At 45.4% G+C, this 18,386-nt stretch overlaps 1 protein-coding gene across 1 annotated transcript in view; it reads right to left on the reverse strand.

The window, feature by feature from the left end:
- The window catches only part of snd1 (staphylococcal nuclease and tudor domain containing 1), a 172,088-nt gene that overhangs the window by 138,239 nt on the left and 15,463 nt on the right, over positions 1-18,386 (reverse strand). The window contains exons 10-11 of the mRNA XM_056424296.1: positions 16,842-16,946; positions 6,304-6,405 (exon numbers count right to left, since the gene is read on the reverse strand). Coding sequence (XP_056280271.1) covers positions 6,304-6,405; positions 16,842-16,946 — 207 coding nt within the window. The remainder of the gene's footprint in view (positions 1-6,303; positions 6,406-16,841; positions 16,947-18,386) is intronic.

Below are 18,386 nucleotides of genomic sequence, written 5' to 3' on the forward strand. Positions count from 1 at the left end.
ACACAGGCGGCCGTACATCTACAGAAAATCGGCACTTCAGTCGCCACGTGTCCACAGAGTATGATTGGGGGGGATCTTGCTCTGCAGCGCATCGTTGCAGCGTAGGCACCAGTCGAATGAAGACAACGTAGACGGGCCGATTACAGGGACATGAGAGAGACGCCGACCGCCACGCTTGTCATTCGATGGGCAGGATGAGAGCGCCGTGACGTGAGCGAGGGAAGAGAACAGAGTGGATCTGTTGGAGCGGATCGTTCCGCAGGAGGTGTCGTCGGCTTTTTAAGGATCCAGGAAGGAGACGCATGATGGTTTTTGGAGGGCACCAACCGTACAGATGAAAAACAAAATGTAAAAGAGGGAATACCTGAAGCTGCTATAGCGCAACACTTAAATGTGTCGGTGGGTCATGAATGGAGCCATCGTTACCATCAAGATGGCTAAAGCTGTTTTGGTTTATGTAGATACAAATGTGTACGGATGGGTGTAGGTAAACTGTGTAGAGACTGTGTAGATGTATAAATGAAAGGAAACTGATAGCCATACAAGGGGAGGGGTGGGACGGGGAAAAAGTTTTGTGTAATGTTTTTGTTTTGTTTTGTCTTGTTTTTTTCTCTCCTTGTTTTCATCTTATGTATAAAAAAAATATAAAAAAACATCATCCTTGTGTGGTGATTTCTACAAGGTCATACATTTGTATATTTTCTTTTGTAAATTAATATTTTCAGCATAACAAACTGTAAATGCTATTTCACTGCAAATATTCTGTAAAACAACATTTTTGTTCATAAAAAATAAATCTTAAAAAAAAAAAGATGGCTCAAGTTCCATTTCTAGATGAGGATTTATCTGGAAGAGACAAACTCAGCCTTCAATGTGGTCTCCTCTGACAAACACCACGTATTCCATTTAACCTTTAGGGGATGACATTTTTGTCCCAGCGGTAAAAAAAATGAACATCCCCTCGCACCGCCATGTACATCAATAGCACCGATATCCTAACAGTCACACTTACAGCTACAGAATGTGTTCGTGATCTGCTCAGCCACAGAATATTATGCAATCTCTTCGCGTCTAAAACACCCCCAATTGTATTAATATTGTCACTATGCAAATATCCCACTCTCATCGTCTTGGAAGAAATGATGTTATCTTCACTCCCACATCAAAGCTCTGCCTTCTCTCGTAGCCCAAATATGACAGCGTTTCATTGTAAACTCGCACCCTGGTGGCCGGGGCAGTCAAAATGTCCACCAGTAGTTGGTCAAACCTTCGTATCCCATTCGACCGCGATGAGATCATTATAGTGTGGACTTTTACAAAGTAATTGGTCATTTCAAATGAACCGTTTAATTTATAATAGAGTAACTTTAGTCGTAGTATTAGGACGTAAGGAGAAGGGAAGGATGAGTCGTCATAAGATGAAAAGAACTGCAGCAGAATAACTAGTACAGGTTGTTCCGATGTGTCCTTTGAGAACTTGAAGATGTACACACAGTTGCAGCAGCTTCCCACTGCACACGAGTCAATCTCAGTCCGCTTCAATTAAAAACAAAAAAAGATCTTGGGAAATCTTCAAGCCTTGAAGAGGGAAGGGAGAGCACAACAAAGTGAAAGAGAGGCGCTTCAGCGGCTGCTGTGTTTTCAGCCGGCTGTAAGCGCAGCTGGCTATCATGTGATGAAGTGAGCTGTGCCGCAAGGAGGGGAAAACAACAACCTCAGACTGGATCAGCACAACGTCGACAAGAAAAGAAGGAAGGAGGAACGGGGGGGGGGGAGCCCCAGCTGGATTTTAAACCACGGGACCTGGTGACTTTTAGTTCTACACGCCTTTCCGTCTGCTTGAACACACACACACACACACACCTGAAGCTTTCCCAAGTCTCACTCTCACAAACACACAACACAACAAATACGACACTGCACACGCAGCATTCTCCGCGCATGCACACCAATAAGAGGGGAGGACTCTGGCGCTACACAAGCAGCTGCATAACAGGAGAAGCTTTGAGCACGCAGGATTATCCGAATGTGCTCAACCCTGATAAGTGGCTTAATGCAACATTCCCATTGGACTTTTTTTTTCTGCTGAGGCTGAGACCCAGGCGCACAAGAAGCACTACTTATAAAGTTACCGAATCGAGCTTTTTGGGATTATGTCACCATGTAAACGCCGCCATTTCAATGGGGGTAGCGATACACATTCGAAAGAGACAGACAGACGTACAGTGGCGGAGAGAACGGAGAAAGGAAATCCCTCGGAGCACATTTGGCGAACCTTAAGAGAGTTCACAAGCCTTTTGATATAATGACTAACCCAGTAATGCCGGCGAACTAGGAATGTCCCCTGGTGTAAAAAGTAAATGAATTGAAATGCGTTCTATTCGCACAAGATTGGTGGATGATTGTTGAGTTGATGCTGAACGAGATTACCTCCCCACTTGTAGTTGGGAAGTCGTCTTTTAAAACACCAAACCAGGTATTGCAACAATTCCTCTCTGTTCCAATCAAATGTAAAGCTAACGAATATAGACTTTGTGTGGCCCACAAAAAGGCACTCTTTTGAATGTAGGTATGAGATATGTTGTATACAATAACCAGACACGCTTTATAGAGATGAGGAACAGGGGGTTTAAGAGAAGAAAAAACATTGAATGTTGATTTATTCTCCAAAAAGCAGACCAGTGGCATCGGGGCGCTGAGCTTTCAGCGCGCCGAGACTTCCAGTTAATGCTTAGTCACGTCCCAGAAGGTTTAGTCAGGGGGGAATCGGCTTGTTTCACAATCCTTGCCATGCATTACATGGTGTCTGAGCTCCGAAATGAAATGTTGTCAAGGGGAATACCCTCAGGTCAATCTCATAACTCAACCTTGTGAACAATTAGCTTTGGCCACGTCCAGTATGAGCTAGATGACGCCGAGATGCACCTCTTGTGATCCGATAATAAATCTGCGGGTACGCCTCTGTGTGCGACTAGAGTCCTCTCCCCCTTCCAGGGCAGACTCGGCGCAGACAGAGTATTCCCTTTTAAATCCAACGGGTCAGGGCCCAGCTACCACTCCGTTAAGGGGAAGCCTTTTGTCTCGATTTGGGTCGGAAAGGAAAAGGGAGAAGAAAAAAAAGTGGGAACTCTCTGGAGCAGCGATCCAAGGAAAGCAGTGGTCTTAGAGTCTCTACGAATGCTTACTGCTCCAAATCCGTCTCTATAGAGCTTAGTGTTCGGAGACAGAATGACAGTAAGTGGGTCGACTAAACTCCTATCCGCGTTGGAGGGCATCTGTGCACCTACCTGCCTCCAGTTTGACAACTCCAGGAGGCCAAGGAAGCACAGATTAACTCTAAAACGGGGAGGGTTAAGTATTGCGCTTGCAAATAAATATTAGAGCCTGTGATGATATCGCACAGAATGATTCCTTGTCGGCAAAGCAGCTAAAAGGTAATGCTTGAACGTTTCAAAAGCAGCCATTAGGGCCAAGATGCATGTTGACCCCATTCAATGTTTCACCCTCCTGTTACCTTTATATTTACTGACATATTTTACCCTTGGGGTCAATTTGACCCCAGCAATTAAAACCTCCAGAAAATTATTAGAATTAATATTGCTTCCCAAGTTTAAGTGTGAGGTACTTTATGTTTGTTTGTTGACGACCTAAATAGCCCTTTAAATATATAAAAAAGTTGATATTTCTTATATGTTTGACACAGTGAAAAACAGCCTGGGGTCAAATTGACCCCAAAGATCACCGACATTAAACATTGAATGGGGTCAAATTGACCCGAAAGGTAACAGGAGGGTTAAGAGAGCCTTTAAGTCAGAGCTTTTAACCTTGTGTCTTCGCAACAATATAGGAACGGGAGGGACAATATCGGAATGGAGGGACTCAGCGTTCCAGGGATCTTCTGCTATTGATTTTGCTGATGGAGGAAGGAGGATGTTGAGTAAGAGCCCTCCACTTAAACATAACCCACTTCTGAGAGCTTAAAAACGCACACCCAAGGGATACATAACTTCTATGCTAACAAACTGGGGCAGATTACAGAGGGGTATACTCTATGGATGTATGTTTACACGTATGAGAAGAGAAGTGTGTCGCCAGAGAAGCAGATCTTAAAGAGAAATGTAAGAATACAGATTTGTTTTTTTAAATGTCATTGGAGCGACAGAGAGAGAAGATGGTTATTTGTGGACTGGGCTTTAGAGTTTCGTTTGCTTTTCACATATCACGATGCTGATTCGGTGTCATTTGCCTTCAGTCCACTCGGCGTGTGGATTAATGGATCCCTGCCGACCAACACCTCCAACTGTAGCCACAGTCAACAACTCTCTCAACACGTCATCATGAGTGGGCGTCCCAACTGCATTCTGCATTTAGAGCTGCTCACTTGTGATCAAATCATCCAGGATCAGATGCAGATCGTAAACAGGGCCACTGACGCACTCGGGTCCTTTTGACACACACACACACACACACACACAAAATCATGCATGCTTTCTTCTTTGATAAAGACTACAATTTTGAGTCAAAGAAAACAACATTTTAGCCGAGCTGGACTCTAAAACAAGCAATACGGTGAAATCTAACCAGGTATGAAAGCTGCAGATTGATCTGAGACGCTTAGATAGTGTGTGTGTGCGTGTGTGTAATGAGGACAATTATAACTTGAGTTATAACATACGGTATGGAGAAGAAGTTGCGCCTCATAGTACACGCATGATTAGTATGCACTACATTTTTTTATTACATTTTTATTGTTCCCTTTCATTGGGTTGCATGCCATTAGTGCGTGAATGAGCGAAAAGCTATTGGCCGCTGTAGAAAGGTGTAGTTTGGGTTGCGTGTAAACGTGTATAAATACATCTGCTCCAGTCTCTTAATGCCCATTTGTATTATATGGCTTGGTGTTACAAACCTGAGCAACACACTCGCATGTCATCACCTCGCTAATGGCGTATTATGCGTAATATCTTTACACCTTGACAAGGCTGTAGTCGGGCCAATGCCCATCACACACGCACGCTCATTATCTTCCAACACAACCGCGACAAATAGAACAGCGGAATCATTATTCTCGCTTCACTTGTCAAAAGCAAGCTAACGGCTGAATTTTCTGCTATTAAAAAAACATTAATGAGGATGATTAAAATGACTGCGACGAGAGGCTGGGACAGGGATATGAATCTCACTCCTGTACCGAATGCCAAAAGGAACTCTCTTGGCTTCGAGTGGGTGCATCTCTTTGTGTTCATCAGGCTATATCGCAAATGTTTTGTTTGGAGCTGTTGGTAACATGGTGAGAGATATTTAAAAACCCACTGAGAATTGATTTGTGCACGTTTTAACTGATACTTATAAGTTATCTTAATAACTCAGTTTTTTCAGTACGATTGTGGAGAAGTGCATCATCCACTTTCCATCAATCTGCGCTTTCAACTGCATTTCCGCATTATTCCGAGAAAGATTCCAATCTTTTCCAGCATGGTTCACGTTATGATGTGGCCGCACTGAGTCTGACAACTGTTAAGAGTTAGCTAAATGGAAAAACACGAACCATCATTCAGTCCAGGCAGTGGACAACAGCTCGAGGCGTGCCTGTGAGCAGCAGCCGCCTTCTGCCCCCACGCCATTACTGCCACTCTACGCTCAGTGACAACAATGGACGCGGCATTTCACCGATTTACTTTAGGGACTCTGTTGTAAAAGCAATCTATATACGGCGTGCGCTTAAGAAACTTGAGGTTTGAAATGTGAGGCCAAGTTAGCAAAGTCCCTCACAACCGTTTCAAACATTTAACCCAATTGAAGTCAGTTTAAGGGTTTATTGTTTGTTTTTCTCAGAGGAACGATGAATTTAAGTTGATTGTCTGATACAATTGTAAAAAGACAAAAGGTTCATGTTGTGCGTCTCGAGTGCTCTCCAACTCTGGGTCAGATGTGTGTGTAAATCATAGCAGCCTCTTAGGTGTAAAGACTTTGTTGATCAATAGAAACAAGAGGGGGAAATCAACACTGCTTGTTTAAAGGGTGCAACCTGACCAATACCAAGCCCCAGGGCTTCAACAAGGAGCACTTGGTATTCAAACAGAGAGGGAGAGAAATGGATTTATAGCCAAGGGCTTCAGAAATGTGTATCTGGGGGGGGGGGGGGGGGTTGTCCAAGCTTAAGTACGGCCACTGGGGGAATCCCTGTTTAGTGCTATTGTTTAATCTATCAGAAGCTGATTAGAAGCAAGTCAAGTTGATTCACATACACAGAGTGAGTGGAAATGGGATCGGGAAGTTTCAATTTCTGCCACTGGTTCTTACCTTTTTCCCAATGAGCTTCTTCCTCAGGAACTCTCGGGCCTCGAACATGTAGGGGATGTCGTAGAGCGGACGGAAACGCTTGTCTTTGTCCTTGTTCTTCTCCTGAAGAGATATGAAGGCAGACCGGAGGAGAGGGGTCAGAGGGAGGAAGTAGGGAGGGAGAAAACACAAAAAGGAAGAGAAGGACCATTCACATTGCACTTTCAAAGCGGCGTGACATAAACACGGATCACAGACACACACACACACACTTGAAGATGTTCATTTCCTCTTTTCCCTCCACATCAGTCCTGTGACAAGCATGATACGCACTCTGAACTCACTGAAAGATGTGAAAGTCTACATCAGCAGTCGCAAACACCTTCCTCAAACACCAATCCTGACATGCTGCACCCCCCAAATAACAAATCAAAGTACACAGTTACCAAGGACACAGATGCAAACAGTCAAGGCAAATACACTTTGTGTTAAACTGATGTACAAACGGCGAGCTGACACTATGTGCACACACAGATCTATGCCACACGTACACTCACAGCTGCACACAACAACGTCCCTCAATAGGCTCACCCACTCTGACAGGAGCAGGCCACAAATAGATCGCATTTGCATTTTCAAAAGGAGGCTGAGGTTTTGTGTTTTTACCCGCTGTGTGTGGGTGTGTGGGGTATAGAGACACCCCCCCACAGGTGCAGTTTTTGTGGGGGTGGGATGATAAAAAACATAATATGACAAATATGAGGGAAGAAGGCGAGAAAACACCCCCCCCCTATGCCCCGAGAGTAGGGGGCAGTGGGTGGAGCAAAAAAAAGCACATTTGGGGGCAGAAGGTAACCAGCACCGCAGCCAGCAGCCAGCCGGGCGCCGCCAACTCAGCAGCGCCAGCACCCGCCCCGTCCGGGGTAAAAGGGGTAAAAGCGGGCGTGGGATGGGGGGGGGGGGGGGGGAATGCAATTGAAATGAAAGTTCGTGGGTGTCGTGTTCTGGTATCCCCACGCAAGATGGTCGCTGCCATGGATGATAGGGGAAGGGAATGAGAGAGGTTTCTCACGATCTTCAGTTCAGGGAGTTCACCCAGTAACGGCCTTGGCCAAGGCAACTCTCTGGAGCTGAAGCAGATAAGATTGGGATTGTTTGGTCTGCCAGCAGCTACATCCAATTTGCACCTGCTATTCCACCACTTTCCTCCATTTTTCAATCGATCCAATTTCGTCGGCCGCTTTTAGGGGCTTTTAGCAGCTCACACCGTTTCCTTAATTTTCCGATAAACCAGAACCACCAAAAACAACAAACATAATCAATCCTGTAATCATAGTTAGGGTAGATGTCATCCACGCCCACGGACGGAAGCTGAACGGCACATCATCGTGCAACTCGTCAGCTGTCGCGGCGGGGCGGGCAGGGCGGCAGGGCCCGGCTCCAACCCCAAAAACAGAGCGACGGGAGAAGACCACGTCGACCAGTGATCAGATGATCATGATCAGTTTTCATGTCCATGGTTTTTAGAGAGAGATGGCGAATGACAATGGGAACATAAACGACAGGCGCCAACGGAAGGAATAGCGCTATGAATGACAATACCAGTACGCGCGCCACCCCGGCGCCTCCCACACTCGTCTTTGAATGCCATCATTATCCGTCACAGAAGGAACACTCTTCCAAATCTACACGCAGGTTTGGATTAATTCCTCATTTCCTCTTCCCTTATAGTTTTCATTCATTTTGAATGCCTCTCCAGTGGTTGGGAGCCGCCAGGTGTTGCACACAGCTGGGCCGATGGAACACATGGGGAGCGAAGGGTTGCGAGCATGTGTTTGTGTGTTCGAGCATGTGTGCTTCTGCATCCATTAAGGTCTTCCGGAGACTTCTTGGGAGGACCAACTCCACTGGTGAAATGGAAAAAAATCGGCGGCGCGTTTCAGTGACACGACTTCCGACCTGACTGCACAGTATGTATTGTACTGGCCCTGGTAAAAGAGCTCTGGAAACAAGCCAGTTCCTTTTAACCTTGGCAGAACTGTAATAAGTTAATAACCTTTGAGTTTAGTAGCTTTCCATCCTTCTTTTCTTACTCCCTCACTCGCACCCTTCTCCTCCTTCACTCGCGGAGTCAGCAGTACGGCATGGAACCTCAGCGGTGAGTTAATCTCACACATGGCCAGTGGAAATCCCCACGAGCGATCAGCCAAGAGCCGACGTCCTCCATTTTGTGTCAGGCGGGGCTTATTGTCGGGGTCTTTCATCCCTACCGGGTCAGTTGCAGTGGGAAGATGAGGCCCCTGAGGAGCACCGCCAGCCGGGAATCCTGCATTTTGTGCCTGAGCTGCGGACTTAGTCGGCCACTGCTGGGGATGAGGAGAACTTTTACCAAGATGGCATTGCTGGAGGGAAATCCTTCTTTTGGACCATATTTCTGTAATGTCACACATGAAGACAATTCCCAGACACCGAATACTGGCGTTTGCATTCTGCAGGGCCATTACACACAGCCTTTTCACGGGAGGCCATTAGCATTCCAAAAGACACGGGTCAAAACACACGGGTAACTTCAACAAGGAAACGCAAAGAATGAACCCAAGGGGAGCGGGAACAAGGAAAAAATAGTGGAAAATCATTTTCAACTAACAAGCCTTTTCACGGTAGAAATGGAGCCGTGGTACTTAGGGCAACGGGTGTAAATGTCAGCGCGCTATGCCAATTAGACATGAGTGCCGAAGCAGACGAGGAAGAAAAAAGGTACTTCTCTGTCTTTCAGGAGGTCTATGAGGAATAGAGAGAGGCGGAGTCAAAGACCACAAGGTGAAAGAGTCAGAAACAACAAAGTGAGAGGAAGTGTCACAACTTAAAACACAGGCAGCCACAGGAACCAATGAGGACAATTGATTGTGCCCAATATTTCACAAAAGGACCCGGTCCGCTTTGCGCTCAAGCTACAAAAAGGAGTCCACATTGGTTGCAGTTCCATTCAAAATGGCTGTTGAGCATTCCCTGTAATTCAGGCTGTTGAAAATAGATGTGCCCCCAATTACAGGAAGCGTACACAAGGCTGTTCCACTTTGATGAGCAATGTGAAAAACACAGACAAGGCTAATTATTTGACGAAGGAGCCGATGTCAACTTCAGCCTCCAGACCAAGACAAAGTGACATTTGCATCATTAAATTACTCAGACAAGACACACTGTGTGCACCGTCTTCCTTACACTGTTATTACGCAGTTGCAGGAAGGTTACAGAAGAAGAAGAAGAAAAAAACCGAGAGAGTCACCGCTATGTCTCAGCTGTGACCCAGTGACAACAGTTTGCTCTCGCTATCCTCAGGGAGAGTTCTGTTCTATTTGGGGTAAATTCCCTTCGTTCCAAATTACCAGCTAAAGCTCAGGAATCATCTTTGACTCTTGCAGAGGCAGGACGCTCGCTGGACGGTACAGTGTCGCAGGGCTGCAGGGGCCGGGCTGCAAATGTGTGGAAGCTACTGCTGCAAGCTTCTGAAACTTCACGGGTGAAATCATGACTCAGGAGCACGTCAGGCTTTCTGAGTCATGTTGGGGAGGTGGGGGGGGGGTGTACAGTATCGGGTCTTACTTTCTAATTTAACTGATTGAAAACTCATTCAACTGATTGAGAAGAGTGTGTACGTGTGTAAACCACATTTGGAGAGAAATACACTGCTGAGTGCGCATGTCCCAGACAAAGTGGACATTATGTTTTGATTATTTGATTAGGCAGTGCAGCCGGAGCCTTAAACAGTCAACATTTACTACTGTGAGCCTCACAACATTACTCAATTGTGCATGCATACACATTAAGCGGCTGCAGAGGGATGATACGCTGCTACCAGACTGGTGCAGCTAAATTTACTGAGACAGCTGTGACAGGTTGCAGCCCCTGTTCAGATTGTACAGTCATAAATAATGATGTCATACACACACACACACAAAAAAAACCAAAAAAAACAGCGAGCATAATGGGGTGCAATGGGGCAAAATAATATTCACCCAGTAGTGAGGAGGGATACTGGCTACTGATCCACCCACCCCAGCCAACATTCACAAATTAGTCACTAAGTGGGCAAGCCTGCTCCCTCATCATCATCATCATCATCCCGAACTTGAGGTCAAAGCATGCAATGCCAGGCTATGGGCATGCCGAGAACACACACACACACACACACACACATGGCGAGACATGAGATTTGGAGGATGGGGTGAGAAAGGAGACACACACAAAAAGAGTCGGGAGCAGATGAGTCCGTTTGTTTAATTACTGGCTACCACAAAACTGCACCCCTTTAAATGTACAAATCCTGAATGATAATAAACAAATAGTATTAAACTTCAAGAACTATTTTTCCACAGTGACATTTTCATAATAAAAGTGGGTTATGAGGTTCTGAAAAGCCACTGGAAGTCACAAATATTATTTTACTGTATTACGATAGTTGTTATTTTTTTGGTTTGGAATGGTGTCAGTTTTTTTATGCGACAACATTTTGGATGATTTCTTTATTTGTTTTCGAGTGTCATGTATTCCACTACAGTTGATAATTACCTAACAAGCTGTCACAGCATTACAAGTCACACATTTTTTATTTCTTCTTTTATGTCTTCCACAGTTGTTTGACCTTGATGTCTCTACTGCAATTGCAGCTGAGACATATATTGAATGTCACAAAAGTAATAAAAACAGAGAAGACAAAAAAAAAAAAAAAAAACGAACAGCAGCAGCGCGCAAACAATGTGGTGTAACCTGACCTCTCCTGATGCACTTCACTGCATGAAGATGAATTAAATTATCAATACGTATGCCAGAGCGATTTACAGAAATGCCAATAAGAGTACCGTGTTCCGGTATAAAAATAAACCTTATAATGGTAAAGTAAAAATAAGAAGGTGAGGGAAGAAAAGAGAGGGGGGAAACAAGGCAAAGAGAAAGACGAGTGGTTTATGGGAGGCAGACAGAAAAGAGAAAGACGTTTTACGAGACCAAATCATCTACAAAGTCCACACACACACACACACTTATATAAAGGACAGAGGGAGTTGACCTCCCCTCCCTGCCCATGGGTCCATCAGCACTGTCCTTAACCCTACTTAAACCCACATACGACACAGATGCAGACGACAAGAAGAGGCACGCAAACACTCGAGACATCGTCATAGTACACACAAACACGTTGATTGTGAGTGGGAGTGACAGTGAGTCACTGAGTAGCAGAAACATCTCTACAAACTCCTGTTTACGCTGGGCTTGTCCTGCTGCACGGGAAAAAGACAAATAAACCGAGGAAGAGAGCAAAAAAAAATAACAATTTGGGGAGAAGAGGGTGGGAGGAGGAGCGAGAAGAAAAAGCTGACTCCAACTCCTGAGCTCAAAATAACTCACATCTGAAGATGTGCCACAGCAGTAGTAACGCTGGGGAGGAGTGCAGCCAAATGAGAGCGAAAAGGGAGGGCGAGAAAATGAGGAAATTTGAGTCCTATGTTTTGCTGCAGCCAGACGCCATTGGTCGACCAATCTGTCAGTCTGAGCACAATTAGTATCGTCACGAGAGGGGAGGGGGGCGTGAGGGGACTAACAGGAACCAGAGGGGATGGCAGGAGCGGTCACAGTTCATCAGTCCGCTGCGACGTCGCATCTGGCCTCGGTTCCCCTTGAACAGGATATACACACACACACACACACACACGCACACGCACACACACACACGGCCGTGCTTGCAGAATGCACGGGCAGAGTGCACAAATGCATCCAGACAGACAGAAAATCCCCACAGACCTCCAGAGAATGAAACACACAAACACTATCGTCACAATACCACATTTCTGAGTTTGTTTTTCTCTGGAGATGTCCTGGGTTCATAGATACATGGTGCAGCGCAAACAACAGGAGTGGCTGTCATCCATGTTTGTGCACACGCTGACACCAATTTCCAAGATGTTTCCTGACATAGGCTAATGTAGCTGAACCGAGCATGTCACCGTGCGTTTGCATGCGTCGCGTGGAAGCGGCGCCGCAAACTGTGACGACGTCTTTGTGTCGGTCTGCCGCATCGTAAGCGAGACGCAAGCTCACTCGTAACGGAGTCAGCCGGCAGGGCGGGTCGAGCTCCAGGCGGAGAGATACCTGCTGTGACCTCTGAGGTAGGAATGCTGCTCACAATCTGTCGCGAGACTCCGCCGCTGCATGTAGGCGCCGCACATGAGCACCAAGACGATTTTCTTTTTAGCGCATGATGGATAAGAAAGAAATAAAAAGCTACCAGCAGCTGTTAGTCACGGCTGGCAAGTGTTTCTCTTGTACAAATACGTTGGCAGGGAACACCACTTAGGGCCGGGCAGCACTTAGAACACAACATTTTTACAAACAAATACCTCAATGTCGACATTGCAGGTTGAGCATTGGTGACTTAAAGTATTTAAACAATGAGATTCTCTTTAAAAACAGTTAAAGCGACAGTAATGAAAGGAAAATATAACAGGTCCCAAAGTACAACAATGACATTCATTAAAATAATGTCAACTACTATTTCTGCATCTGTAAAGGAGTGTAGAAAGGGCATTAATTAAAATACCCCCGGTCAGCTAAAGTAATAGTTGTTAAATTTCCTAATTTAGTGGTCAGACAAAAGCCCGGCTGGCAAATGAGACTGGACATTACATTCTCAATTCCATGGATGATTAGGACTGTAATGGCTGAGGAACGTCCACTGTAATGGGGCACAGTCCCATTCGGTGTGCCAGTTGTTTTGTTATATTTACTTTGTCACAAAATGCTAGTATTTTAACTGTTATAGTAAGAATGACGGTCAATCAGCCATAACAAGATTATTCAATATTATTTCTGGTTGTCATGCTGTACCAAAGACATACCAAACTAGAACGGGCACTCGGTAGAGCGCATACCTTCGCATATCACAAGATTGGGCATTGGATTATGAACATGTTGGCATTAGTTGTATGCCAATTGGATATAAATTGACTGTGCTATGGTAAAAAGAAGATGTTGACCTTTTCATGACCTTGACCTTGACCTTTGACCCGATCGATCCCAAAATCTAATCAAATGGTCCCCGGATAATAACCAATCATCCCACCAAATTTCATGCGATTCGGTTTAATATTTTTTTACTTATGCGAATAACACGCATACAAATAAATAAATAAATAAATACACGGCGATCAAAACATTACCTTCCGCATTTTCAATGCGAAGGTAACAATGGCCCCCGAAACTGAAGTCTGTGTGCGGTTACAGCCGCGTGATGAACATACTCGGTTGTCTTTATTCCACCTCGGTGTCCAAGGGCACATCGTAGCCTCACTAAATCTCGGCATCGCTGCCATAGCGACAACACTCAAGCTGAGCCAACAGCATTACAGACAGACAGGCAGCTCTTTAGCACACAGACAGAAATAACTAGCGAACAAACAGCAGGAGCACGAACAACCACGAGACAAACTGAATAACGCAGCAACAGTTATTTTGTAAGACTACCCTCCTAAAAAATAAAAGACTGTCCTTCCAGCGGTCACACAAAAATGTCCATTTGAACACAATCTTCCTAATTCAAGATAGTAAAGTGCATAACTGTTACTGGGTTCGTAATTGCGTGTTTTTTGTATCCAAGCTACCATACATACATGACGTCCTACGAGCCAAGTGAGCTGGTGCCCAGAAAGACAGATTTTGATACATTTCCAGGGGTATTTACATGAAAAGTCCCAATAGCAGACACACAGGAGCAATTAAATATGCATGAAGTGCAAGAAACAGCAACACAACAATGTGCCAATATAACACCAATGGAAAACACACAAACATTCACATCTGGGCTCCCTTTGACATACGACAGTGTAATGAAGCACAGAACACAAACTGTTGAAGCATCTGGTGCCGGCAGAGACAGAGCAACACACAGACGGGCACTGAAAGACAGGAAGGAGATGGGGAAAAGAAAGAGGAGCGGGACAAAGAGACGAGCGAACGTTAACCAGGAAAAGAGAGGAGGAAAGGAAGCAGCAGGAGGAGGAAAGTCGACCGGGAGTTGTAATGTGGGAGAAAGAAAGAATACTAGAAGTCCATGTCAGAGAAGAAAAGAGGGGCAGACGTACAAAATGGGGAGAAGTGTTTTTCCCACAAGCATGTTACAACCACAGAGTCCACAGAGTACACACACACACACACACACAGCGGAGGAGAACAGAGGGAGAGATACAGAGAAGTCTCTTAATGATGCAGGGCACTAACGACACCAGGGAAGCGAGGGATACGAGGATGGAGGGAGAGAATAAAACTAGACAACAGTAAAGTGGGAAACCTATAAAATGAAGAAAAGAAAACATGAGCGGAGAGGAGTCAGTAAAACTAAAACAATCAAAACAACAAAAAATCAAGAGCCGTTGCAGAAATTACACCATCCGACTTTTACAAGCGTCCCCTAGACCGAAGCCCGACACCCTGCCGTCTCCTACCTCATAGAACAGGGGGATGAGAGACTCATAAACGGATATCACAGGAAACAGTCAGTGTGTTTACATGATGGTATCATTCGAATCTTGCTTTAGTCGGACTATGCTATCTTTTGGGGGATCTGCTATTATCCCAATATACATGGCAGTGAGTAATTCGAATCATTGGCCGAAAGCATGTCCTATCCGATACGATAGGCGGCGCTGTTTTCATTACAACTCGTGGTGATACAGCCATTTCCGCTTGACCTCTTCACCACTACCAACAACAACCAACAACAACAACATCAACATTTCGAGAAAGAACCATGAACTTTAGTATGTTCAACTCCTTCAATACATTAAGCATAAATTCTGTCTGCTCTTCAGTCCAGAAATGTGTGGTGGCTCTTGTGTTCTCCATAGCGTTGTTTGTTTGTTTTCTGCCGGCCAGGCTCCCGGCAGTGACAACTTATCGTCTCTTTCGACTTCCGGGTCACGACATGGGAGGGAGGGGGGAAGAGGGCGGCGGGATCTCAAGCATGCGCAAAGACGCAAAGTCCAGTTCCTAATCCAATTCACCGTTACATGCCGCGATAGTCGAATTATCAACCGGATTGGATCGAGTTATCCAGGGGTGTTAATCGGATCGTAGTCGGACCGCACATCGTCGAACAAAGGTGTTTACATGAAACGGATAATTCGATTTCAGTCCGACTAAGCCAGTTATTCGAATGCATGGAAACACGGTCACTGTGTTGACTTGAGGAATGGTTGTCCAACAGCCTCAGACGTGTTAAACAAAGAGAAAACGGTCTTTTCGTTGGAATGGCGAAACTCTTTGACAAAAAGGAGGAACACTTCTGTTGTGACACTAAAACTTTTTAATTAACGGGGGCTTGACATTTACTGACATGTTTTTATCCTTATAACATTTTAGAGGACTCAGACATCAAGGGTAATTGCGAAAAATAACTAGACTGGCCCTTTTTCATGAATAAATACATGTTTGGAAGCAATGAAAGTTTTAATTATATACCGGTGAAAGAGGTTTGGGTTCAAACACTAAATGCCTTGATAATCACAGCTGGGAGGATAAACCATACTTTGAGCACAGCAGATTTCTGTGCCTAGGTGTCACTGCATACAAAAACACTGTATTTTAAAGACTGCCTGTGTGGATAAATATCCGTCTCTATAGTTGCGACTAGGTATGTGGGTGTAAGCATGTATCTGCATGTGTTTATGTTTTCAATGTATGTCTTGACGAGATTCTGAGAAAATGGGGGGAGGAGTGTTGAGGAGAGAGGGGAAAGGAAAATAAAAGAAAGGGAGAAAACAAAAATCGATCTGCCGTACTCTCTGCAGTGCTGCAACCACTGGGTGCAAGCGTCTCGCGTGTTTGCATGTGCCCCAACTGCGGGGGCGCCACCAAGTGGTCAAAAGTATTCCCACGATCATTTACAGAGAGAGACTAACGTTGAAGAGAAGTGCAGAGAGATGGTCCGATGTTCAGGAATGTGTGGAAGGGAGACGTCGACAGCTCGTGTTTGACATCAAGTGAAAATAAAGCGACTGTCAAAACATCCGAGGCAGCAGTGACACGACCCGTCGACGGAGAGCTTTTCATTAATTGGCTGACCACGCAAGGCCACAAGCTCTCCGACATGAGATCACATCCAGTCACAAGTAGCCGCTCACGAAAGAGAAGAGCAGTAGAACTGACATTCCCATTTAAATCAGTATTTGCTGTTGATGTCGCAAAGAAAGTACAAACAGACTCAAGACTCTCATGTCGGCTCGACGTAGAAACACACGTAACATGCATCATTCTCTAGTGTGTGTGTGTGTGTGTGTGGTCCTGCCGTGGTTGTCACTTTTACACGGACAATGGCTGCGTCTCAATTCAGCGACCAATTCGGCTCAGTGACTTCCTCCGCTGCCGGCCGAGTGGCGGAGCAACAATATGTTGTCTCAATAAAAACTGACGACGACAGTGAACTTCTTTTCCATGTCTATGGTACACACACACACACACACACACACACACACCAACAGCAGACAGACACAGAAACACAGGTTTAGTTGTACCTCTCCCTCAATTCTCGGGGGGCGAATGCTGGACAGGTGGATGGTCTTGAGTTCTCCAGAGTTGAGCTTCACCATCATGGCATCAGCGTTCATCACCTGCATCACCTAGAGGGCCAGAAGAAGAGAGGAATTGAGTCAAATACATACAGAAAGACAAACATTTCTGGGTGAACAAAGCGCCAAGAGGAAGACAGAGAAATTCAATGAGAAATGTATCTCAGGGTACAAAAATAAAAAAATATGTAAATCCCTCAACGAAATAACTAAAGAAAATCACACCCCTGCAGGATGGAGGAGAGTGTTGCACCAAAAAGACCAGCGTTGCATTTCGGTGAGTGACTGAGCAGATGGACTGAAAGAAAGATGGGAAGTGAAGGAGCAGGTAAAGGATGAATGGAGGGGAAGAGATCTATTAAAAGGCCGAAGGAGAGTGACAGTGCAGATCGTGAACTGTCACGAGTCGAAGTCACCGAGAGCCAGGTAAGAAAGAGTGATCCTTGAGTGACCGAGTAAAGTAAGCGAGCAGGCCGGCGCGGTTTGGAGGACACGGCGAGGACGTATTGCTATCTGGGGGATTGGCACTGGGGGGAGGAGAGGCAAGGAAGGAGGGCGACAGAGTGCAAGAGAAACAGCTTAAAAACACAAACATCCTGTTAAAGATGGACTGCTGGAGCATTACGCAGCCCTCTGCCCAACAAATGGCTGGCAGCACTTTATTATGGAGACCTTTACAAGTGTAGCTAAAGACAGACTAATTTATGTTTGGCATTTAGATGTTTCTCTCTCTACCAAAAGGTAGCAACCTCAAGTTATGGATATGGCTCCGAAGAATATGTGCTGATATTCAAAGCTAGACCTGCAAAATTAAAGTTCACCAGAGTATGGAGAGGAAAATGAAGAAAGAATCCCCGCCGATTATTTGTAACTCAACCCAATCTTCTGTATGCGTGTGCCAGTCTGTGTGTCGCAGACAGATTGGGGTTACAATGTGACAGATGGAGGAGGCATCCACACCCAAGGCCTTTAAGTAGGCCGCTTGCAAGAGACGGAGAAATCAATCGCCCTACACATGTTGCCACCCACACGTGCATTAAATGGCCTCATCATCACTCAAACCGTGGTTCACGTGTAGGCTGTGCTCGCGCTCAGTCCCCAAAGAGGTGAATGCAGGTGAACCGTGTTGTTGTAAGCACAATTTGGACTGTGTGGGTGTTTGTGTGGCGGAACAACAAAATAACCAGAAATACTCTCAAGCTCTTGAGATGAAGTCAAATCTTTTAGAAAGTGTGTACTATACGCACAGGCACGGATCCAGGTGTATTTGGCTGTTTGGGAGATTCATTATTGCATGAAAACAAATCAGACCGCCATTGCATTCGCCACCAGAGAAAATAAATTAGACCAGCCCACGTGCTAAATAGGCTGCCCACAACAGCAGCCAAAATACATCATATACTAATCACGGAGCTGAGTGGGAGCGATACAGAGACATAGGGAGCAGGAGGGAGAGCGACGGAGAGGTGCACCGAGGAAGTGTGAGGGGGG

This window comes from Pseudoliparis swirei, chromosome 10 (assembly GCF_029220125.1).
Source record: "Pseudoliparis swirei isolate HS2019 ecotype Mariana Trench chromosome 10, NWPU_hadal_v1, whole genome shotgun sequence".
NCBI lineage: Eukaryota > Metazoa > Chordata > Actinopteri > Perciformes > Liparidae > Pseudoliparis > Pseudoliparis swirei.